The 26,351-nt window shown below is 38.1% G+C and overlaps 1 protein-coding gene across 1 annotated transcript in view; it reads right to left on the reverse strand.

Moving 5' to 3' along the window:
• LOC140145136 (arylsulfatase I-like) overlaps positions 1 to 26,351 on the reverse strand; it is a 65,572-nt gene that overhangs the window by 35,675 nt on the left and 3,546 nt on the right. The window contains exons 4-5 of the mRNA XM_072166917.1: positions 24,196 to 24,409; positions 22,737 to 22,983 (exon numbers count right to left, since the gene is read on the reverse strand). Coding sequence (XP_072023018.1) covers positions 22,737 to 22,983; positions 24,196 to 24,409 — 461 coding nt within the window. The remainder of the gene's footprint in view (positions 1 to 22,736; positions 22,984 to 24,195; positions 24,410 to 26,351) is intronic.

The following is a 26,351-nucleotide window of genomic DNA, read 5'->3' on the forward strand; positions in this document are numbered from 1 at the left end:
TTTTAGCTACACCTGCACGTACGGTCGGTATACAGTCAAGGGGTGCCGGGCTGGGCCCTTGGCTTGGCCATGTTGTTGCCATCTCACCGAGTGCAATACTTTATGGAATTTCCATACTTTATTTGATGCTTTATATTTATGCTGTTGTTTTTATTTTTTGATATGATTGGAGCGGGTTTTGTTTGTTTTTCCCTTCCTTAAGTTTCAGATACGACAAGTTCGTGCGCGCACGTATCTGATTTTTCTAAAATACCTTTTTTTATTATTATTATTTTTTTTGGTCTGCTTATTTTTGTCAATCAGGTCTATACATTTTTTAGCCAATCTTTTTTACTGCTTTCGTTCTCGTAATACCATGAATCATGTATTTGCAATTTTTCACCTGTGCATGTACATTGTGCATAACTGTGATCCCTGTGTGCCCCTTCGGTATGCTTCTTCCCATGTTCAGTCTCTTTTGTTTAGAAGTGATGATCAACGTCCCTGGGGCTGCGCAGGGATTCACAGTTGTGGTTTTCTTTTGTGTGATGAGTATCATAGCCACGATAACAGGTGCGTTGTCTTCTGCATAAATTACATGAATAACAGGTGGGAGGTTGTTGATCTGGGCCGTGGTTGCGAGACTCAGTGCTTTCAGATTTACATAAACGATTTTAGCAATTATCCTTCATTATTTTTTTAAGACCCGATTGGCAAGTGTAGTGATCGATCGCATGAAATTACCCGCTTTTTCGGGTATAACCAGTCTGTTACATCATATCTGGTTTATAGGCCAAGGCCTATTTTGAGTAAATTTGGCATATTTGCCTTTCAGAAGTATGATGGTTGCATAAATGTGTGTATAAACAATATGAATTCCTTAAATGATATCTACAAACATGGTAACACTTATAAACATGATAATGTTTCAATATTATATCAACAATATTATAATTATGTCAAATACGTGTATGTTATGCTGTACAATAGAGTTCCCTTTCATGAACCAATTATTTATGCATGTATTGGTGTGGTATTCACAAGTTTGACTCTTCTGCCGGTCTGGTGAAAAACAATCTTTTTCCTGTAATGTGCACTATTCCTTCAAACGTATTTTGTGTTTTGATGTTTGCAAACATTTTTTTTTTTTTAAATGAGTAATCCACGTGGGGTTAGTTTTTATTCAATGAATGTTAGAGGCTTGGGGATCGTGTCAAACGTGTTCAAGTTTTTCTTGGCTTAAAAATAGACCTGCTGAAATATTTTTGCTTCAGGAAACTCACTCTAGTTTTAATTTTGAGCAGGAATGGAAAGATGATTGGGGTAATGCAAATGTTTTATTCTCTCATGGCACCTCCAATAGTAGAGGTTTGTATTCTTTTAAAAACTCTTGCAATTTTGATTTGGTTAAAACTTACCATGATGAGGATGGTAGATTTATTATTTTGGATATTACTTTAAATAACCAAAAGATTACTGTTATTAATGTTTATGGTCCAAACACAGATGATCCTCTTTTCTTTGAAAGTATCCATAGAAAGATGAATGACTTTGATTGGGAGTCAATTGTTTGGGGTGGGGATTTTAACTGTGTTCTTGATGTTATGATGGATAAAAGGGTGGAAGGGCGCAAACACATTGTAATTCACGTAAATATATTAATGATATTATTACTGCATATGATTTAGTTGATATTTGGAGAAGGAAAAATCCTAATGTGTATAAGTATACTTGGCACTCTAATAGTAATCCTCCTGTATATTGTCGCTTAGACTTTTTCCTTGTATCGTTTAATTTATTGTCTCAGATTGATAACTGTAGTATTTCTACTGGTTTTAAAAATGACCACTCATCAGTTGATATTAACATTGTAACATCTAATGCAGCTCGTGGACGTGGGTTCTGGAAGTTTAATACTTCACTTTTGCATGACATAAACTATGTCAATTCTGTGAAACGCTGGATTGATGACATTTTCAACAACTCCTCCTATACCTTTGTACAGGAGCCAACCGTTGTTAATACGTGATGAATCCACACTTTTACTGTATAGCGTATATGCGAACGCGAGCGAGACTACGCGTTACGCTAGAGCACGTAAAATTTGTCATGCCTGGAACCTTTGTGCGTATGCAAGCTTACAAGTTGAATTCAGTATTTTCAGATAGCGGCTAAATTTTGCCGTTTTATTCTGTAGTTTTATTAATGATATTAACAGAGAAATCATCGAAGTTTTTGTAAGGCTTAGTGACAATGATTAACTGACATTTCCTCGTGAAATAATCGTGAATTATACGATCTTTAGCTTCTTTTCGTTGTTGAAAGGATTCAATCATGTTTCACCGTTGTTCATCACCGTTTAACAACTCGCGTCCGGCGCGTCTGCTTGGTTTACTTCGCTCGGGCAGCTTTTGAGCTGCCCTCGCGAAGTAAACCACGCAGACGACGCGGCCGCATCGTTGTTAAACGGTGATGAACAACGGTGAAACATGATTGAATCCCTAAGTCAAAAATGATGATAATAAAGATCTGAATCCGAATTTGCTTTGGGATTATTTAAAATGTCATATTAGATCAATGACAATGAAATATTCTGCAAAACTTTCCAGGGAGCGCAAAACTCTCGAAGCTAGATTGGTCAATAAGATCAATAATCTTGAAGAAAAATATAGTTCTGACCCATGTGATAATCTTTTAAATACTATTAATGAGTGTAAATCTGAGCTTGAAGACATGTATACGATTAAAGCTGAGGGTTCAATTATTAGATCAAGAGCAAACTGGATTGAGCATGGCGAGAGAAATTCAAAATATTTCATTAATTTAGAAAGGAGGAATCAAAGACAGAAAACAATCTCTAAATTGTATAGCAGTGACTCCAATCAACCAATTACAGATCCCAAGGGAATTTTAGATGAAGAAAAGAAATATTATCAGAATCTCTATAGTTCATGTAACCCTCCTGATTTTAATTATGATGATCTTTTTGATAACAATGATAATATTCCCAAGTTGAATGATGACATGCAAAAACAATGTGAGGGTCAGGTGACCAGAAAGGAATGTCTTGATGCTTTAAAAACAATGCCTAATAACAAAACACCCGGTACAGATGGTTTTCCCCCTGATCTAGGTGACATTTTAATTAAAAGTTATAATTATTCTTTTCAGAATGGAAACCTTTCTGTTGATCAGTGCAAAGGCATTATCAATTTAATACCTAAGAAAGACAAAGACCCATCTTTTTAAAAAAAATTGGCGCCCAATTTCTCTTTTAAACACAGACTACAAAATTATCACAAAAATTATTGCTCTTCGTTTGAAACAGGTTCTTCCCAATATCATTCATAATGATCAAACAGGTTTTCTAAAAGGACGCTATATTGGTGAAAATATTAGGCTTGCTCTTGATACAATTGAGTATCTGAATGATAATAACTTGCCAGGGCTAATGTGTTTAATAGATTTCGAAAAAGCGTTCGATAAATTAGAATGGTCTTTCCTGTTTAAAACTCTTAAATTTTTTAATTTCGGTCAAGATCTTATAAGATGGGTCCAAGTTTTCTATTCAAATATTTCGTCTTGTGTAACAAATAATGGTCATGGATCCACCTTTTTTCCATTATTATGTGTTCTTCGTCAGGGATGCCCGCTTAGCCCTCTCTTATATATTATTTGTAGTGAAATCCTGAACTGTATGATCAGGAATGATAATATTGTGAAAGGTATTAAAATTGTTGATAAGGATATTCTTGTAAGTGCATATGCTGATGACACTACGATTTTTATTAGAGATGTTGATTCCTTAAAACAGATTATTTGTATCCTCAAGAAATTTCAATCATTTTCAGGTCTTAAAATTAATTTTGATAAATCTGAGCTTTTGGCTCTTGGCTCTTTTCGTAGAAACCCGCCCAATGTTAGTGATATTGATCTGTCATACACCATTCAGCCTGTTAGACTTTTAGGAGTACTTTTTGATTCTAATCTAAATAATACTTTTGAGTTAAACTTTGCGCCCAAATTAAAAAAACTCAAAGAGATTCTTAGAATTTGGTCTATGAGAGATCTCACTCCAATTGGCAAAATTACCATTCTTAAATCTCTTGCTCTCTCACAGCTTATTTTCCTTTTTTCGGTTCTCCCAAATCCGCCTGATGCATTTGTTAAGGAATTGAATTCTATTATTTTCAAATTTGTTTGGTCAAACAAACCTGATAAAATTAGAAGAAGTACTATTATTGGGAACTACGAGCAAGGCGGTCTTAAGATGATTCATGTTCCATCCATTATTAACGGTCTCAAAATTGCCTGGGTGAAACGTCCTCTGGATACGAATGATAGTAGTTGGAAATATTTTTATAGACACCATTTACAGAATTTAGGTGGTAATCTCATTTGGTAGTGTAATGTAAAACCTTCTGCTAGATGTATTAATCGTATTAAAAGTAATTTTATTAAAGATGTTGTAAATGCATGGTGTTTTACGACTTATGATCCTCCTGCATATAATTTTAGACATCAAATTCTCTGGAATAATTCTTCGATTATTATCAATGGTAGCACTATTTATAGGCATGTATGGTGCAGTAAAGGGATTAAGTTTTTGGAAGATATTTTAGACGATGATGGGGAATTTTTAGCCTTGTCACGTTTAAAAGATAAGTTTAATTTGAAGTCTAACTTTTTGGACTACTATTCACTTATTTATGCCATTCCAAATAAATGGAAAAGAAGTGTCAAGAGGGGAGGACAATGATAATATTAATTCACCTCAGGAGGAGATGCTAGCCAGAATTACGAAGACTGTTAAAGTGTGTAAAACCATTAGTGATATCTGTATTAGTAAGCTCTTCAAACCACCAATCGCTGAGGAGAAATGGTCGTATATCTTTGATAATATTGATTTGAATTGGTGTGATATTTATCAAATTCCATTGTCCTCCTCCCGATCGACCCAACTTAGATATTTTCAATTTAAAATTCTTCATAGGTACCTTGGTACCAATAATAATATGTTTAAATTTGGTTATGTTGATTCCAATTTGTGTTATTTTTGTAAACATGAAGTTGAGACTATACAGCATCTCTTTTGGGAATGTAATGTTGTAAGAAATTTCTGGAATGATGTTCAAAATCAAATCATAAAAAAACAGGTTTACCTGGACATGAAGAGTGTTTTGTTAGGTATTCTTGATTTGTCCAAATTCAACTTCCTTGTTCTTCATGGGAAAAAATTCATTTATGATGTGAAGTATAAACAAGGTTCTCTAAATATTTCTTATTTTATTAGGAGGCTTAAAAAGACTGCTGAGGTAGAAAAAAGCATGTCATGTACTGGCAAAAGGTTAAATGAATGGCATAAACGTTGGAACTCCATTTTGTAAAATAATTATAATTGTATACCGTATCATGTTTATTGAGTACAAATGCATTGTTGTTTATACATATCACATATCATAATGTTTTCTATGATTATATTATTCATGCTACGTTGTATGTAACCTGCTGATAAAATAAAAGCACGGTGTACCTGGTGTATACTGTGGAAAGATAAAAACAAAACAAAAATACCCTCGACTACCGAGGGTATTTTTTTTGACGTAAAAAACGCCATTATGTGCAAGGGCTGCGTTTGAGAAAAACAGAGCTAAAAAAAAAGAGCCAAGCTTGGAAATTGCTTCAAACTCTGTTTGAAGAACTGCCAACAAAAATACCCTCGACTACCGAGGGTATTTTTTGACGTAAAAAACGCCGTAAATTGGGCATGGCGACCCTTCGTTTTGCGATTTTGAAAAGAGAGGGAGCGCCTTTGGAAAAATTTTACAAACTTGCGTACAATATTTTAAGCGCGGAAACATTCTACAGGATCGCTTACAGGTTCACGAGCGACTCTGAGCATGCTCAGAATGCATGCTCAGGTCGCTGAGCAGAATCGTAAGAAAAGAAAGAGGAATAAAATCATCCCTGTCAAAATCAACTGGTCTTTGGTACCGATTTAAAAAATCTTGTTGAGCTTGTGCTAAACAACCCTATGGATCAATCCATAGGATTTTTTTATGTTGTTCCAAACAACTGAGCTGCTGCTGAAGAACTATAAATAAAATGGAAGAAAAAAAAAAACTCGAAGAGTCAAAAATCGTTGCTGGCGCAGGGCTCACCGAAGAGCCAAAAATCGTTACGGCTACTCACGCACAGCCTAAAGAGCCAAAAATCGTTACGGCTCCTCGCGCGCGGGCTAAAAACGCGCAAAAAGTTGCCGCTGGAAAAAAACTGGCGGCGATGAATAAGAAAAGATGGCAAAATTAAAAGCCCTTGAAGAACAACAAACGTCCTTCCCACAACCTAAGGAGGCATCGCAGGCAGCTCCACAAGCACCACAAGTGCCGCAATCACAATCTAGCTGGCCAATTATCGTCGGAGGAGGTGGAGGAGGAGGAGGAGGGCTATTCTTTTGGTGGTCGTAGCGTACTGGGTAGGCACAAACAATTTGTCATGGGGGTCCACCCCCAAGTAGCATTGGCAATGGTCTCCGCCCCCCAGGCACCAGCGCCATCCGCTTCAAAAAAGAAAAATATTTTGACGAATTTGCATAATAACCCCTATAATAAAATGGCAAATACAAATCCAAACGTTAACATGCTCGTCAACAGCGCCTATCACGCGCTGACGATAAGCGCACTCATCATGCTCATGGCAGTAAACTGCTGGACCGCAAAGAAATTCTTCAAATTCAAGCCCGCGAATCTTGGACAGCTCGACGCGGAAGATATTGGAACGCTCACCCTCTCAGTCGGGGTGGCAACCTACACGAGAGACTTTTTAGTCAAGCAAGGAATATTGCCAGAAAATATCGTTTCTTTTTTCGAATCTCCAGAATTTTTTTTTTGCACTCGGATGCGCCTGGGGGTACCCCTTCCCACTAAGATTTTTTTGCCGTGGTCGGGGATGCGACCTTGCTCCAACACCGAACTCGTTCATAAAATATATTTCCGATTGGACGACACCGCAGTCCATGCATGTAGGTAGAGGATCAACAATAATGCTCGAGCTACCACAGTCTTTGCAAACTTTTGATGATCTCGAAGGAGCGTACGCGAGCTGGTAGTATTTTTCCGCAATCGCAGTGTCGTACTCAAGCTTGTAGTAGCGTTCTACAATCTCGTAGTCGCTCGTGAACCTGTAAGCGATCCTGTAGAATGTTTCTGCGCTTAAAATATCGTACGCAAGTTTGTAAAATTTTTTCCAAAGGCGCTCCCTCTCTTTTCAAAATCGCAAAACGAAGGGTCGCCATGCCCAATTTGCGACAAAGCGAACAAACGTTTCGACTCGCGCAAACGCAGCCCTTGCACATAATGGCGTTTTTTACGTCAAAAAATACCCTCGGTAGTCGAGGGTATTTTTGTTGGCAGTTCTTCAAGTTTGAAGCAATTTCCAAGCTTGGCTCTTTTTTTTTAGCTCTGTTTTTCTCAAACGCAGCCCTTGCACATAATGGCGTTTTTTACGTCAAAAAAAATACCCTCGGTAGTCGAGGGTATTTTTGTTTTGTTTTTATCTTTCCACAGTATACACCAGGTACACCGTGCTTTTATTTTATCAGCAGGTTACATACAACGTAGCATGAATAATATAATCATAGAAAACATTATGATATGTGATATGTATAAACAACAATGCATTTGTACTCAATAAACATGATACGGTATACAATTATAATTATTTTACAAAATGGAGTTCCAACGTTTATGCCATTCATTTAACCTTTTGCCAGTACATGACATGCTTTTTTCTACTTTTTTTGTCTTTTTAACGCCTTCTAATAAAATAATAATTATTTAGACAACCTTGTTTATACTTCACATCATAAATGAATTTTTTCCCATGAAGAACAAGGAAGTTGAATTTGGACAAATCTGGGTCAAGAATACCTAACAAAACACTCTTCATGTCCAGGTAAACCTGTTTTTTTTGATTTTGATTTTGAACATCATTCCAGAAATTTCTTACAACATTACATTCCCAAAAGAGATGCTGTATAGTCTCAACTTCATGTTTACAAAAATAACACAAATTGGAATCAACATAACCAAATTTAAACATATTATTATTGGTACCAAGGTACCTATGAAGAATTTTAAATTGAAAATATCTAAGTTGGGTCGATCGGGAGGAGGACAATGGAATTTGATAAATATCACACCAATTCAAATCAATATTATCAAAGATATACGACCATTTCTCCTCAGCGATTGGTGGTTTGAAGAGCTTACTAATACAGATATCACTAATGGTTTTACACACTTTAACAGTCTTCGTAATTCTGGCTAGCATCTCCTCCTGAGGTGAATTAATATTATCATTGTCCTCCCCCCTCTTGACACTTCTTTTCCATTTATTTGGAATGGCATAAATAAGTGAATAGTAGTCCAAAAAGTTACACTTCAAATTAAACTTATCTTTTAAACGTGACAAGGCTAAAAATTCCCCATCATCGTCTAAAATATCTTCCAAAAACTTAATCCCTTTACTGCACCATACATGCCTATAAATAGTGCTACCATTGATAATAATAGAAGAATTATTCCAGAGAATTTGATGTCTAAAATTATATGCAGGAGGATCATAAGTCGTAAAACACCATGCATTTACAACATCTTTAATAAAATTACTTTTAATACGATTAATACATCTAGCAGAAGGTTTTACATTACACTACCAAATGAGATTACCACCTAAATTCTGTAAATGGTGTCTATAAAAATATTTCCAACTACTATCATTCGTATCCAGAGGACGTTTCACCCAGGCAATTTTGAGACCGTTAATAATGGATGGAACATGAATCATCTTAAGACCGCCTTGCTCGTAGTTCCCAATAAATAGTACTTCTTCTAATTTTATCAGGTTTGTTTGACCAAACAAATTTGAAAATAATAGAATTCAATTCCTTAACAAATGCATCAGGCGGATTTGGGAGAACCGAAAAAAGGAAAATAAGCTGTGAGAGAGCAAGAAATTTAAGAATGGTAATTTTGCCAATTGGAGTGAGATCTCTCATAGACCAAATTCTAAGAATCTCTTTGAGTTTTTTTAATTTGGGCGCAAAGTTTAACTCAAAAGTATTATTTAGATTAGAATCAAAAAGTACTCCTAAAAGTCTAACAGGCTGAATGGTGTATGACAGATCAATATCACTAACATTGGGCGGGTTTCTACGAAAAGAGCCAAGAGCCAAAAGCTCAGATTTATCAAAATTAATTTTAAGACCTGAAAATGATTGAAATTTCTTGAGGATACAAATAATCTGTTTTAAGGAATCAACATCTCTAATAAAAATCGTAGTGTCATCAGCATATGCACTTACAAGAATATCCTTATCAACAATTTTAATACCTTTCACAATATTATCATTCCTGATCATACAGTTCAGGATTTCACTACAAATTATATATAAGAGAGGGCTAAGCGGGCATCCCTGACGAAGAACACATAATAATGGAAAAAAGGTGGATCCATGACCATTATTTGTTACACAAGACGAAATATTTGAATAGAAAACTTGGACCCATCTTATAAGATCTTGACCGAAATTAAAAAATTTAAGAGTTTTAAACAGGAAAGACCATTCTAATTTATCGAACGCTTTTTCGAAATCAATTAAAAACATTAGCCCTGGCAATTTATTATCATTCAGATACTCAATTGTATCAAGAGCAAGCCTAATATTTTCACCAATATAGCGTCCTTTTAGAAAACCTGTTTGATCATTATGAATGATATTAGGAAGAACCTGTTTCAAACGAAGAGCAATAATTTTTGTGATAATTTTGTAGTCTGTGTTTAAAAGAGAAATTGGGCGCCAATTTTTTTTAAAAAGATGGGTCTTTGTCTTTCTTAGGTATTAAATTGATAATGCCTGATCAACAGAAAGGTTTCCATTCTGAAAAGAATAATTATAACTTTTAATTAAAATGTCACCTAGATCAGGGGGAAAACCATCTGTACCGGGTGTTTTGTTATTAGGCATTGTTTTTAAAGCATCAAGACATTCCTTTCTGGTCACCTGACCCTCACATTGTTTTTGCATGTCATCATTCAACTTGGGAATATTATCATTGTTATCAAAAAGATCATCATAATTAAAATCAGGAGGGTTACATGAACTATAGAGATTCTGATAATATTTCTTTTCTACATCTAAAATTCCCTTGGGATCTGTAATTGGTTGATTGGAGTCACTGCTATACAATTTAGAGATTGTTTTCTGTCTTTGATTCCTCCTTTCTAAATTAATGAAATATTTTGAATTTCTCTCGCCATGCTCAATCCAGTTTGCTCTTGATCTAATAATTGAACCCTCAGCTTTAATCGTATACATGTCTTCAAGCTCAGATTTACACTCATTAATAGTATTTAAAAGATTATCACATGGGTCAGAACTATATTTTTCTTCAAGATTATTGATCTTATTGACCAATCTAGCTTCGAGAGTTTTGCGCTCCCTGGAAAGTTTTGCAGAATATTTCATTGTCATTGATCTAATATGACGTTTTAAATAATCCCAAAGCAAATTCGGATTCAGATCTTTATTATCATCATTTTTGACTTAGGATTCAATCATGTTTCACCGTTGTTCATCACCGTTTAACAACGATGCGGCCGCGTCGTCTGCGTGGTTTACTTCGCGAGGGCAGCTCTAGCTGCCCGAGTGAAGTAACCCACGCAGACGCGCTGGACGCGAGTTGTTAAACGGTGATGAACAACGGTGAAACATGATTGAATCCTTTCAACAACGAAAAGAAGCTAAAGATCGTATAATTCACGATTATTTCACGAGGAAATGTCAGTTAATCATTGTCACTAAGCCTTACAAAACTTCGATGATTTCTCTGTTAATATCATTAATAAAACTACAGAATAAAACGGCAAAATTTAGCCGCTATCTGAAAATACTGAATTCAACTTGTAAGCTTGCATACGCACAAAGGTTCCAGGCATGACAAATTTTACGTGCTCTAGCGTAACGCGTAGTCTCGCTCGCGTTCGCATATACGCTATACAGTAAAAGTGTGGATTCATCACGTATTAACAACGGTTGGCTCCTGTACAAAGGTATAGGAGGAGTTGTTGAAAATGTCATCAATCCAGCGTTTCACAGAATTGACATAGTTTATGTCATGCAAAAGTGAAGTATTAAACTTCCAGAACCCACGTCCACGAGCTGCATTAGATGTTACAATGTTAATATCAACTGATGAGTGGTCATTTTAAAACCAGTAGAAATACTACAGTTATCAATCTGAGACAATAAATTAAACGATACAAGGAAAAAGTCTAAGCGACAATATACAGGAGGATTACTATTAGAGTGCCAAGTATACTTATACACATTAGGATTTTCCCTTCTCCAAATATCAACTAAATCATATGCAGTAATAATATCATTAATATATTTACGTGAATTACAATGTGTTTGCGCCCTTCCCCCTTTTTATCCATCATAACATCAAGAACACAGTTAAAATCCCCACCCCAAACAATTGACTCACAATCAAAGTCATTCATCTTTCTATGGATACTTTCAAAGAAAAGAGGATCATCTTTGTTTGGACCATAAACATTAATAACAGTAATCTTTTGGTTATTTAAAGTAATATCCAAAATAATAAATCTACCATCCTCATCATGGTAAGTTTTAACCAAATCAAAATTGCAAGAGTTTTTAAAAAGAATACAAACTCCTCTACTATTGGAGGTGCCATGAGAGAATAAAACATTTGCATTACCCCAATCATCTTTCCATTCCTGCTCAAAATTAAAACTAGAGTGAGTTTCCTGAAGCAAAAATATTTCAGCAGGTCTATTTTTAAGCCAAGAAAAACTTGAACACGTTTGACACGATCCCCCAAACCTCTAACATTCATTGAATAAAAACTAACCCCACGTGGATTACTCATTTAAAACAAAAAATATTTGTTTGCAAACATCAAAACACAAAATACGTTTGAAGGAATAGTGCACATTACAGGGAAAAAGATTGTTTTTCACCAGACCGGCAGAAGAGTCAAACTTGTGAATACCACACCAATACATGCATAAATAATTGGTTCATGAAAGGGAACTCTATTGTACAGCATAACATACACGTATTTGACATAATTATAATATTGTTGATATAATATTGAAACATTATCATGTTTATAAGTGTTACCATGTTTGTAGATGTCATTTAAGGAATTCATATTGTTTATACACACATTTATGCAACCATAATACTTCTGAAAGGCAAATATGCCAAAGTTACTCAAAATAGGCCTTGGCCTATAAACCAGATATGATGTAACAGACTGGTTATACCCGAAAAAGCGGGTAATTTCATGCGATCGATCACTACACTTGCCAATCGGGTCTTAAAAAAATAATGAAGGATAATTGCAAGGGGGTGACACTAAATTCACGGTTGTTCTATTAGCAACGCAAAACCTATGAAAAATTCCGCTGGTTTACTATCTAGAAAGTGAGGCCAGTTATCGATCCGTTATGAATAATTCATGTTCGACCCCTGGATCATGTTAATTGATATTGGCAAATAACAACGTTGTTAGTTTTGCGAACTTTGCCTGTTCAATGAGAGTATAGCGCGCCCCCAATACATCTGGGCGCAAACCAGGCGAAAAACGATCCAGTTTAATGAAATGGCGGACGGATATTCCCATCGGGCACCAGTGATATATTTTTTTCAAAGAAAGTCTACTAATTTGATATGAAATGACATTTTGCAATAGCAAAGTCAAAATTAGGACTTGCGGTCAATAATATGAAGGAAATACGTGACAGAGGCAAGGTGTGAAACACAAGTAGTATTTGAAGTTAAAATAACCTTTGATACCCGACCTGACCTTCCATAGCTTTCCATCATGGCGCCTTATTCGTTTTTATGTATTTCTATGCTCTCAAGTAAAATAAAATACCAAACTGCACTAAGCAGACAGAATGTTACTTGGCTCCCAGCATGAATTATTGATTTTATACGGAGGTAAAGAAATACACAGTTGCCTGCAAGCCGTGCACCATACTCTAAATACTTCGGTAAATCTGAATAATGGTCACATGTAGACATATCACGTGTTCGTGAAATCACGTGGCAACATTTTAGGATTTCAGACTTGTTTACTAGTTAAATTGTCATTTGTACTATTGATTATTTATCTTTGTTAATTAATATTAATTAATATATATCTTTAAATGCTGATAAATCGTGGTTGGCTGCCCATATTATATGTTAAATTCAATGTTTTATGAATATAATTCTACCACGCAGATGGGGTCACACAGCATAATTTCACACTACACGATTTAGCTAGATTTGGAGCTCTGCATTTCAAATTCACGTCAATTTTAAAGTTTATACACTTAATATATTTAATATAATACTTATTTTTTTGTTACAACAAACTGGAACACGAAATATACTAGCTTATTACCTATACAGAAAGGGGATTTATACACATTCACTCAGCAATTTGACATGCCTGGCGCATCAAGACATTCTCTGTCTGGATAACATGACTGTCGCCCTCAATACGTCTGGGCGCAAATTTAAATAACAATACGCTATTTACATATGAATGCGGCTTCATGCTAATTTCTAGCGCCGCTTCCAGGCCTATTCCGTGATAATTGCTAAAATCGTTTATGTAAATCTGAAAGCACTGAGTCTCGCAACCACGGCCCAGATCAACAGCCTCCCACCTGTTATTCATGTAATTTATGCAGAAGACAACGCACCTGTTATCGTGGCTATGATACTCATCACACAAAAGAAAACCACAACTGTGAATCCCTGCGCAGCCCCAGGGACGTTGATCATCACTTCTAAACAAAAGAGACTGAACATGGGAAGAAGCATACCGAAGGGGCACACAGGGATCACAGTTATGCACAATGTACATGCACAGGTGAAAAATTGCAAATACATGATTCATGGTATTACGAGAACGAAAGCAGTAAAAAAGATTAGCTAAAAAATGTATAGACCTGATTGACAAAAATAAGCAGACCAAAAAAATAATAATAATAAAAAAAAGGTATTTTAGAAAAATCAGATACGTGCGCGCACGAACTTGTCGTATCTGAAACTTGAGGAAGGGAAAACAAACAAAACCCGCTCCAATCATATCAAAAATAAAAACAACAGCATAAATATAAAGCATCAAATAAAGTATGGAAATTCCATAAAGTATTGCACTCGGTGAGATGGCAACAACATGGCCAAGCCAAGGGCCCAGCCCGGCACCCCTTGACTGTATACCGACCGTACGTGCAGGTGTAGCTAAAACACGCTGCACTGGCGACAACCGGAAAAAAACACACCAAAAACCGTGGCAAACCACAGCCATATTAAAAATTCTCACCCAGTGCATTATATGGTAAAACCAAGCAACCCAATATTTTAATGGCAAAAGAAATATGTTCAAGACATTACATATTATAATTAGACACAAAAAAAAATATGGAAAAGTATTTCTCTCAATACATATCAAAAGTCAATTTAAAAACAGTGTAGCAAAGGTTAGAAAAAATTCTAACACTGTCTCTTGGTATAAAAGTCCGAAGATTTACTCGCATCATTGACAACAAAAAAATGAATTTAAACTGGAACACAACAACATAGTCTTACCGCGACTTGTTAACGAAGAAAGTAGTATAAATCCTTTAAGAATCCATTTTAAAAGGTCTTCTTTTACAGGAAAGTTCTCGTCAAATCGAAGTACAGTCCGCGCGCTGTACAGATAACGAAGGTGGATAATTTACAGTCACATCGCGAAAAAGTTATAATTATTCCATATTTATGTTCCATAGTACTCGTCTTCATTCAGTCTCCCGAAAAGCGGCAAAAGTCACAGAAACAAAAACACATTGAAGCCAATGATATTCCGTAGAAACGTTCCTAGGAAAGTTCATTCCCCGGGGTTCGTTCTGCATATTCACAGGTTTCAAAGTTGTAGATCTGGCCGTCACCCCTCCGCCATTTTCCGGCGATAAATCTCAGTTTTGTACCGCTATCGTACAGCTGTTTCACCTCGTCTTTCCACTTGCGTTTTTCCTGCAGATCATCCAGAGTTAGATCATCAACAATAAACCACGCTGAATCTTTCAGACATTCTCTGGACTTCTTCATTATGAGTAGTTTGTCCTGGTAAGAGAGCATTTTGACCAAGATATGAGGTGGTCGGCCATCTTGTTCTCGTCCATCTCTGTGTGCTCTCTCAACATTCGGAGTACTTTTCCATCCGAACTTATTTGTCAGCATACCTTTAACAATTCTAACACAGTTCTCACCCTCACGGCTGTCAACTGCTACAATCCTAAAATTGTTCCTCCGTGAGAATCTTTCTTGTTTGTTGACTTTCTCTTTCAAGGAGTCAACTTCTTGTTGTAGCTTGTTAACGGTGTCTGTTTTCGCTTTTTGAAAGTTTCCAACTCCAAAATTCTTGAGCTATTAAACTCAATAGATCTTTAAAGGTCTGCTTCCAGCTTCTTCTGGCCAACACATATTTCCATTAGTTTCTTTCTAACAAATTGTTCAAAACCGCCATCTCCATCTTCATCAGATCCCGACGCAGAATCCGAGGGTACATATTCACAGTTTTGCCCGCGGTCATTCCGCGCACTACGAGTTGATTGTATTTTTGTTGGCAGTTCTTCAAACAGACGTTGAATTCCATTGCAGGCTGGACTCTTAAGCAAGTTCCAAGCTTGGCTCTTTTTTAGCTCTGTTTTTCTCTTACAAATATCGCAAGCGCACAGTTCCTCAAACAGACGTTGAATTCCATTGCAGACTGAACTCTTAAACAAAAAGTCAACTTGGCTCTTTTTTTCAGCTCTGTTTTTTCTCTTACAAATATCGCAAGCGCACAGTCCCTCAAACAGACGTTGAATTCCATTGTAGGCTTGACTCTTAAGCAAGTGTTCAGCTTGGCTCTGTTTTTTTTTGGCTCTGTTTTTTCTCTTCTCACAAATTTCGCAAGCGCACCTGCGAAAATTCGGCTTTTCAGACATCTTCTTCTTCAGACCCAAAGTTAGCTCTATTTTTTTCAGATTCCTCCCAGACAATGTCAAATGAATAATATTCTCGTTTTGGGTTGCTTTGTGACTGAACAAGTCCTTTTGGCATCACATAGCAACACAAATGTTGAAAATCTTACTCTCTTTCCTTGAGTTTTTTGCTCAGCGTAGACGGTGCCCAAACTTCACGGCCATCCGCGAGCTCAATGGCACACGCTGCCTCGCTGAACTCGGTTTTAATGTATTTGAAGTCCTTGATTCAAAAATTTCGCCTTGTTCCAAATCTCGCCATTTCAGGATGGTCGACTTTTGCTCCTCGACCAGTTGTTTGAATTGTTCACGATTCATTTTTTTCGCTTTTATTTTTGCTTTCAATTCGCAATTTCATAAACCAAAATTATTTTTTTCTGCCTCGCGGGCTAGGTTGTACTTTTCCAACGCCTCAGTCATGCGTCTGACTTCCATCCTCATTCTCCTTTTTGGGGTGTCCAAAAGACACGATGCGCATAACCAAAATGTAACTAACATTGCTGTTTATTAAATAAAACCAACAAAATGGTGGATTCAATTTATTTTGAGCTAGCTGACGATGAAATATTCGAACAGCTTCAAGATGCATCCGGGGGAGATTTTTTCAAGTGGAACGGAACGAGTCTCGGAAACCTGTTTGTTGCCGCGAGCGGGTACAACGGAAGTAAGGTGAGATTTCAGGCGCACGCCTTGCTACTGTGCTTTGCCGCGTGGTACAAGGATCGGTACAAAATGAGGCTGTGCTTGAGACCGCCTTGGATCTTTCCAAAAAGAACGGAAAAAATTCAGATTCTCGAAAAAAACGATAGATTTTCTTCAAAAAAACTCAGTCGATCAGCGAGATATGAACGCGCTGGAAGAATACGCCAAGAAATTTTGACTACTAGCAAAATTTTGCGAATTGATGTGAAAATAAAGAAAATGGACGACGAACTTTCAAAAATCTATTACAGTCCAAAAGGATACTGGAAAGGCGTCTCAGCAATAGACAAGTTGGCAAAAGAAGCTGGGACGTCAAAAGAAAAAGCTGCGGACTTTTTGAAAAAACAGACTATTTGGCAGATCTACCTTCCACCTCCAAAGTACATCCCTAGGGCAAAATTCAGCATGAGCACTCCCAACGAGATTCACAAAGCCGACCTTCTTTTTTTACCCCACGACAGGCCTGGTAGAGGACGTGAGCTTACAAATACGCTCTTACCGTGGTGGACGTTGCAAGCAGGTACAAAGAGGCTGAACCACTGAGCTCGAAGGAGTCTGGGGAGGTTGCCAAAACTTTTGAACAAATTTACATGGCCAACCCTTTTGCAAGTCGATCCAGGAAAGGAGTTCATGGGGAAAGTAAACGAACTCATAAAAAGGCATAACGTAAGCGTGCGGAGAGGAGACGCTGGACAGCACAGGGTTCAGGCAATCGCAGAAAGATTTAAATTTAATAGAACTTTAGCCGAGAGGTTGTTCGGGCATCAATACGCACAAGAAATCTTGATAGAAGCTCAAGGGGGGAAAGGAACGAGATCTACGGAATGGGTGGCAAGATTACCGGAAGTTGTAAAGGCTGTAAACAACGAAGAGACTCGTTTGATAGGAATGAAACCGGTTGATGCAATCAAAAAGAAAGAAGTTGTCGCTAAACCTTCGGCACCTACTAGAAACGCAAATGAAGAACGGTGGCTTCGGGAGTTGATGTGAGGTGTTTGTATCAACCTGGAGAGCTAGAGGGTGGTGATCGAAGAAGAGCAACTGATCCGATATGGTCTTTGGATTTGTATCAAATAGGGAGTGTCATCGCAAAACCCGGAGAGCCTATGATGTACTACTTGGAAGATGGTCCAAAAAGAGGTTTCGTTAGACAAGAGCTGTTGATCGTACCATCCGACACTAAGTTGCCTCCGGATGGAGTTCTCAAGAGAAAGTGACCGTACGCCAAAGTGCAAATTCCATCCTCTGAGATCCAACGCTTTGTATCAAGGGGAGAGAGCGAGATCTTCTTCAAATGAATTCCATATATTTTATGCTTTTCACTTTTCAAAGCGTTCATACCATGTCGAAAGATCTTTGCATCATTCAAAGATTTTCTCTACAGCTCGTGAGTCAAGTTTTTCTTCACGACACATTTTTTGATGCCCTTCGCCTTTTTAATATTTTCAACGCTAGTCAATATCGAGTACATTTTGGCTCTCAAGCCGACGTACTCATCGATCGGTTTTCCTCCACACTCGTCTTTGAACTTTCCAAGAACTTTTTTGTTCTTCGAACAATACATGGGTGACTCCTCCGGAAAGTTGCTCGTGTCATAGAAGACAGCATCTTCAGCCATATCGCGATACATGTCATCGGTCTCGATGTGAACTAACAGAGAATCGGTGTCGGTGTACAACAACTCGCACTTATCTCCGTATCGCTTCTTCAGATGATTGTAGTAGAAGTCGTACATGTGCTGCTTGCTCAGATCGAGAATCGCCATCCCAATATAAATGGGTTTGTTCAACAACACTTTTTTTGTGCTGTTCTACTCCAGCTAAGCTCGGGTTGAATATTCTCGCTCTCGAGAATGACGGTTTTGCCATGGCTTTTAGCAGCTTCTTATTTTCATCCGGGCAGCGATATAAACTCACGTTTACGTAATTTCGCACATTCTCCATCGTCTTTCCAAAAAAGGCGTTGTTCATCAGTTTGAAGAGATCCTTCTCAAACTCGCTCATCGCGTCTTTTCTGAGCTCGACATTCAGATCGATGTATGGCTTCATCCAAGGTGACTGATTGAATTTTATCGCTCTGTGAATTGTCTTTAGTCGCATCTCCAATGAGAGATACAGCTGCAAAATCCTATAATCTAGCTTTGTCAAACAGGTTCGGTACGAGTTTTTCCGTACTTAAGACGTTGTTATTTCCCACGAGATTCCTTTGATAATCCGATAACCACTCTTCTTGTACTTTCAAACGCTCCGGCGCCAAGGGGTAAGCATTGTGTGAATCGTGTAATTCCTTCGGATACTCCAAGTCAACTTCCAAAAAGTACCCCGTTTCAGAATCGCTGGGGTGCTTTTGGATTTTTGTAGAAAGCCCCTCTAGATCCTCCTCCCATTTGAATCCTCCTCTCGGTAAGTGTTGGCTCATCGCCAAACCGTACAGGTTATTGGCGTCAAAATATCCTATATGGCTCTTGTCCTTATCGGGATCGTAACCTTTTACCATCGGGTTGTTCGCTTTGGCATATCTGCCGGATACCATGGAAACACCCCCGCGCTTGCCCTTCTCGCAAAAAGTATACATATCGTAATCAGTCAACAATTCGAGCTTGACATCAGTCTTTTTTAGCATCGCATCCCACCCCAGACTGGGACCATTGATATAGTGCGCTGGATCTAGCTTGTAATGTTAGAGAGACATAGCTCTAAAGTTTTCAAAGATATCCGCGAGTAGAGTGACATCGGTTTTGAGGTATACATCGTGATAATCACCCATGTTTTTACAACCAAACGTTTTCCAGACTTTTTGAGCATGCGCTTAATCCTCGTCAGAAATGTGACCATCCATCAGCGAGCTGTAAAATGCATTCTTGGGTGGTAATTGTGTTTCTTCGAAGCGCTCCCAGCTGTCCATGTATTCGTACGGATACACACCCTTTCTGAGTAGCATATCACGCTTCTGCGTATTTGGTTCATGTTCCGTTGTAATTTTAAACAAGTTGGAGGTGGCGGACTCGACCAATATTGCTAAATTGGTTACTATCTATGAATTTTAGATTACCCAACGAAAATGTTTTATATTTTTCCATGTTATTCGCGATACACTTGATCTTTCCTTCTGTCTCGCCCATCGCTTGCATAATCAAATGACTGTCGTATCCTTTGAGATTATGAAGAACCACGGGAATCGTGGGGTAAAAGCAAAAATTAAGGTTGCACGAGTTATGAGCCGCTCCTCAAAAGGCTCCGGTGATGTGGCAATGATCCCTTACTTTGTCTATTTTACCTTCTTTAGTCAGTGACTTATTGCATATGTGACAAAAGGTAGCTTCATCAAACATAAAATGTCTTTTATGGGATAGTTTGACATTTTGAGTTTAGCGTCCGTTTCTACGGGGCCTTCGCATTCTGGGTAATGTTCTTGTAAAGATTTTTGCTTTTTAAACCCATGAAGGCATTTGTCACAAAAGTACATTCTTGCTTTGTGATTATTCATATCGCTGAGAAATCGATCTAAATTCCTGATCAAAGCGTAATGAGAATTATTTCCTTCCTCTAGGAGCAAGAGGTTGATTCTGGGAATTTCGGTTGGTTGTTTGCTTAGATGTATTCGAGCGGGAGTACTACTCTCAAGAGTAAAGACATTGAATGCCACGTCGTTTGGCTTCTTCACTCTCTTAAGTTTTTCAACCGGAATAGGAGTGTTTGGTTCGAATCCTTTAAGATTTAGCCCTTCATACTTTGAATAGTTCGATGTTCTTTCTGGGTGTACTTTTACAGGGTATTTCCACGCGCGATAGCACCAATCTAGACAGTTGTTGTCCTTGTTTTTTACGTTGACGATCGCCTTTTTGTCTTTCAACCACTTTGGTAACTCGATGTACGAACCACCGGGTCTTTGGATCGGATTGTACTCCCATATGTCAAGGCACAATGCTTCTATAGATTCAACCCAACACCCAGATCCAAGCTTTACAAACTCTTCGATTTTGTTCGAGATAATAGAAAATTGTTCGCTGAGATCAATATCCTCCTCGCTCAATAATAGTCGTCGTCCGTGATTGAAATAAGCCTGCATGGTTTCTATTTCATCACCATTCGTTCTTGCCATCAAAATTTGAAGGCACAGCAGAAAATTAAAACCTTGAATCTTTTTGAACTGTTCTTTGAGTTTAGCGATAATTTTCTCTTTTACTCCGCTCAAAAACTTGCCAGGGTTCTTTTCGAGAATGTGACCTTTGGGTACGTTCATTTGAAAATTTTGTATGCATTTTCCTCTTGTGCACGCGACTTTCTCAAATTCAAGCGCCCTTCTTCTTTCCAATAAGAGTCTAGGAGCTGGTACGGGTCTTTGGGTTTGAGTGCGGGAGTTAGTATTGGTCTTTGGGACCGGGGAGCTGGTGTTGGTCTTTGGGTTCGGGGGACTGGTATTGGTCGTTGGGTCCGGGGGGCTGGTATTGGTCTTTGAGATCGGGGGGCTGGTATGGGTCTTTGAGATTGGGGGTGTTGAAGTATCGGTAGATTGCCTGTTTCTCGCAAGAAATTCGTCAAATCCTCTTTATTCAAACGGTAATAACCCCTCAGGCCAGCATCTTTGGCTATGGAGCGTAATTCTTTTACGGTCGGCATACTTTATTTATAGTAAATATTTTTTCCTTAAGCATTTTTTTTGCTCATAATTCGCGAATTCGCGATTTTTTTATTTTTTAGCTCATAATTCGCGAATTTGTCCATGAACCCAATGAAGGACCGTTCATAGACATAGCTCTGTCAAAGTGGACGTGCGGCATTCGCGAATTTGTCCATGAACCCAATGAAAGACCGTTCATAGACATAGCTCTGTCAAAGTGGACGTGCGGCATTCGCGAATTTGTCCATGAACCCAATGAAAGACCGTTCATAGACATAGCTCTGTCAAAGTGGACGTGCGCGCATTCGCGAATATTTCCATCAACCCCCACTTATACTCTACTCAAAAAATGACTTAGGCAATTAGCGTAGCAGGCTGACGATAATCAAAACTATATCATCATGATCACTTTTATAAACAAGTAAAATAAATCATTTAAGAGGATCATTAAAAGAAACAAACTCCTTCTGTCGTCATCGTCGTCATCAGTTGCGTAGTTTGGGTCATCACATTGGGGGCAGTGGGTACCGACCATGATTGGGGGGGCAGCGGGTCTGATTGGGGCACTGAGTCATTTTCGGCAATATTCCTATGGCATTTTCTAAATTTTGCAACCGTGCCCCTATGACGCTACACCACTGCTAAATGAAACATACGACTGATGGTTTTAAACACCCGAAGCATTCTTAACACATGCTTTTGAATTTATAATTTTCACTTTTCAAATATGTATCCACTTTACTGTAGCATTGCATTGAAGTTTTCTAATGGTTAAATTTATGATAAAAACATAAAATTCACACTTTTATCATTTTAAGAGAAAATATGACACTTTTGGGTCAAATTCATGACTGAACGACACCTATGAAATCCATCGAAACTTATATGGGCCAAACAATATACTTTAGAATGTTTTCTTCCTCAAACAACTGGAAAAAAATGGGAAATTGCACATTCACCAAATTTGAATGTTGGCACACTTTGATTCCGCCCTGACCGCACTGTTCCTTATACATAAATGTACTCGAAAGCTCCATTAAATGCTTGCAACAGGCACTTTATTCATTTGTACATGTAAGACCAGGCGTCCGTTTCATTTCGAGTGCAATCATCATCATTCTTTCTCTGTTGGGTTAATAACTCTTGATCCACTTGATAAGATCTTGATCGCGACATACGAGTATTTTTGCAGTTTTTATTTTCCTGTGTTTTACACGGTATCATCTATACATAGGCACGGCGTATAGGCCTGGCAAGCGAGTCTAGTATCATCCGAGTTATAGGATTTATAGCCACCTTACCAAATGAGAATATGCAATATTTTATAATAGTCCTACCTTATGGAGTCCCACATATTGATACCGTCTATTGTATGGTCCTTTGAACCTCTCGCTATTCCTTCTACGAATGTTGGGAGCCAATCAGCCATGCCCATTAATCCTGTATATTCGGTACCTTGTACTTGCTTGGAGAGCAGTGGACTGTTAACGAAAGCAGCAACTCGTATGCCGCCCTCAAAATAAATCGCTTTATGCCCCAGCAGAGGTAGGTTGCTGCCATGTCCCTCCGGAGCACCTCCGTTATCTGAAATGGACACAGATGATAAACAGTCCGGTCCGACTGCCTGATCAGGAAATACTGCCGAGTCAGGCAGCATGTTGCCTGCGCAGGCAACACAGGCTTTGGTAACCCTTCCGAATTTGACAGACTAAGGACTAAATTGTTCATGCTGATTTTATAAAAAGATCGGTGGAAATTTTATTTTGACACACATGAGTTACATGTAAGTTGACAATTTTTCACCGGGCGAAAAAAAAATCCACCGGGAGGAAAATAATTTAAATTATAAACAAAACAATTTCTAAAAGTTTATTAAAATTTGATTGAAATATGCAAATTACCTTTATTTTAACTAAAATTGCATTGATAATTTTGTATATTTTACCTACTTCTTTACTCTAAACCAAGAAATAACGGTATATTAAAAGATGCTCTATTTCAAATAGAGCATTGCATTGTGGGATACCATGTTGCCTGCGCAGGCAACATGCTGCCTGACGCGGCAGTATTTCCTGATCAGGCAGTCGGACCTGACTGATAAAGAACGCACCATCTGACTTCTAGGTGGGGGCTGAAAGCTTATGAAAGAAACAAATCCCCATCACATGACAAAAATCTTCCGATAAACGATGTAGGCCCTACTGAGATAAATAGAATTCAGCATGATCGTGGGATAATTGGTTAAGTTCCTCTCCAAATTTTCCTCCCAATCCATATCAATATTTTTCTAACACTATGGAACACTATGGCCTCATCCCAATGGCAAAGTTCATTAACCTCAATTAAACAATCACAGTGAAAATTTGACCTCAAGCTGTGAAGTATGAGTTTTTGTACCCAAAATTTGAAATCATTCAATGAATGTACAAATTAAAGAACTGTGCCCTGATAGATGAACATCCTATTGTAGGCCTACTCTGATCGGAACTGGCTGTGTGAAGCTCTTTGATCAGGGCCGGATTTACCATAGGGCCAGGGCCCCCAAAATTGCCCTACAGTGTGCATGTTCCATTTTAGCTGAAAAACGCCATGTTTTGAGCCAAAATAGGGTACAAAATGCGCAAAATGTTACTCGCTTCGCGCGCACTGGCGTATTATATAGCAAAATTCAGCTTCAAATTGTAATTAATGGTAAATCTGGCCCTGGTCTTTGTCATCTATTCGGTTCAGATATCTTCACGAGGTCGTCACAAATCTTACACATGAATCGTGTCATACTTAGATCTAAACTATTACCTGAAGAAAAGACAACAACAGTGTCCTTCCAGACATCCAATCGTTGCAATGTGTCTGTGATGTTTTTAATTCCTTCATCCATACATGAAGTCATTCCCGCGTAAATCTTCCTCAACGGGTCTGCGATGTTTCCTTCATATTGGTGCATATAATTTTCTGGTACTTGAGCAGGCATGTGGACAGCAGATAGCGATAAAAACAAGAAAAACGGTTTCTGAAAAGAACAACAAGGTTATAGTGTAATACCGTACGATGATTTTTCTGCCCATTTATTCTTGCAATAAAACATCTGTGGCCAAAATTTCGACGTTGAAATTAGGTTAAAATCACGTTTTATTTGTAAATGGACATGAACGTTGATACATCAACGTCGAAATTTCAACCTGATTTCAACCAACCAACCAACCAACCAACCAACCAACCAACCATCCAACCAACCAACCAACCAACCAACCAACCAACCAACCAACCAACCAACCAACCGCTAGGTTGAAGTCAGACTTATAGTGTTGGGACCCGCCATGAGTACGGGTACGAGTTAGGGCAAATTTTTTTCAAAAATTTTCCAGCGTTTTTACGTTTATATATCAATATCCTTCAATGTGCGAACGTAAACAGCCAAAAAGCTAGAGTCATATCCAAGATATGAAGTATTAATTTGAGCGATATGTTCTTTGTTTCAACATGTTTGTCTATTGTTGACCCCAATTTTTTTTAGCCAAATAAGGCCCATCGTCTACCGACGACCTAAAATGAACCGACAGCACTGATGCGGGGGGCACCGGGCCATGAGTACGGGTACGGGTCCCATGTCATGAGTAGGCCTACGGGTACGGGTACTGGTCCCAGGCCATGAGTACGGGTACGGGTCCCAGTGCATGAGTACGGGTACGGGTACGGGTCCAAAGCCAATAGGCTGCGAATACGGGTACGGGTACGGGTACAGGTCCGCAGCCATGCTTACGGATAGGTACTGATACGAGTACAGAAATTGGGACTCGAGTACGGGTACGGGTAATTCGGTTGGGTTGTATCAATGTTGATATAACGTCGAAATCCTACCATGTGCCAAACATTGCAGCAAGAAGACTTCACTTGCGACAGTCGTAGATCTGCACAATGAATGTGTATGATGGACGTTAATCGCTCTCGGCACAATTTATGCCCTCCCCCATCAATTAGTATTGAGAGGTTTTACTGATCTGCTACCGACATGGCATTGATCAGCACTGGATTGGCGAAACAATAAGTACCAGTAACTTAATATGAACGAGTTACATCAACTTACATGTTGGGGAGTTACAATAACTCAACTAATTGGTTCTTTGAACCTTGTTTATTTTTCCCTGAACTTGAATTCAGAAATTGGCATTACTTAAAAAGTTGACGCAACGACTTACATCAACTTTTTAAGTAATGCCAACAAAGTTGATTAGTTGACGGAACTTTTGGACCTTTTTCAGCATTTTTTAAGTTCGGATAACTAAAATGAATTTTGTTTTGGCAACTTTTACACTATTTTTTGAGTTGTCCAAACTTACTCCTTTTGAATTGCGCCAACAAGGCGAACAAGTCATTTCTATGAGTGTATGTCAAAAACGGTGCAATTCAGAATCCTTGTTTTAGAGTGTGGTGTATACTACTGTGATCACACCACTCCACGCCATACATAAATTCTGCCAGTCACATTTCCCCAAGATGAAATTTTTTTAAAGTAAAATTTTAATTTTAATTTTACTTCATTTAAGTTTGGCGGAGGCGGGGTTCGAACTCACGGCGGCGGACTGCTTTGGACACACTATGAACCCAGCGCCTTAGACCACTCGGCCACTTGTCTTGTTGGAATTCATTTGAAACTTATTTGAAGATATAATCGCAACTTCAACATAGGCCTACCACGTGACAAGCAAAGGCAGAAAACGTACCATATTTGGAATTTTATTTGCCTAAAAACATTTATGTGTATTATTAGCGCTCAATTATTGTTAACTGCGTGTTTTATACAAAAAAAAATCCAACAATAAACATGATAACTGGGCGTCTATATGGACAATACATTATATCGATTTTGACACGTGCTTGTGTCTCAGTACATTTCCATGGTCAGTAAAATACTATAGAGGAAAACCTACCATTTTCTTGTATACACGTTCGAT

Source organism: Amphiura filiformis, unplaced genomic scaffold, assembly GCF_039555335.1.
Source record: "Amphiura filiformis unplaced genomic scaffold, Afil_fr2py scaffold_146, whole genome shotgun sequence".
Lineage (NCBI taxonomy): Eukaryota > Metazoa > Echinodermata > Ophiuroidea > Amphilepidida > Amphiuridae > Amphiura > Amphiura filiformis.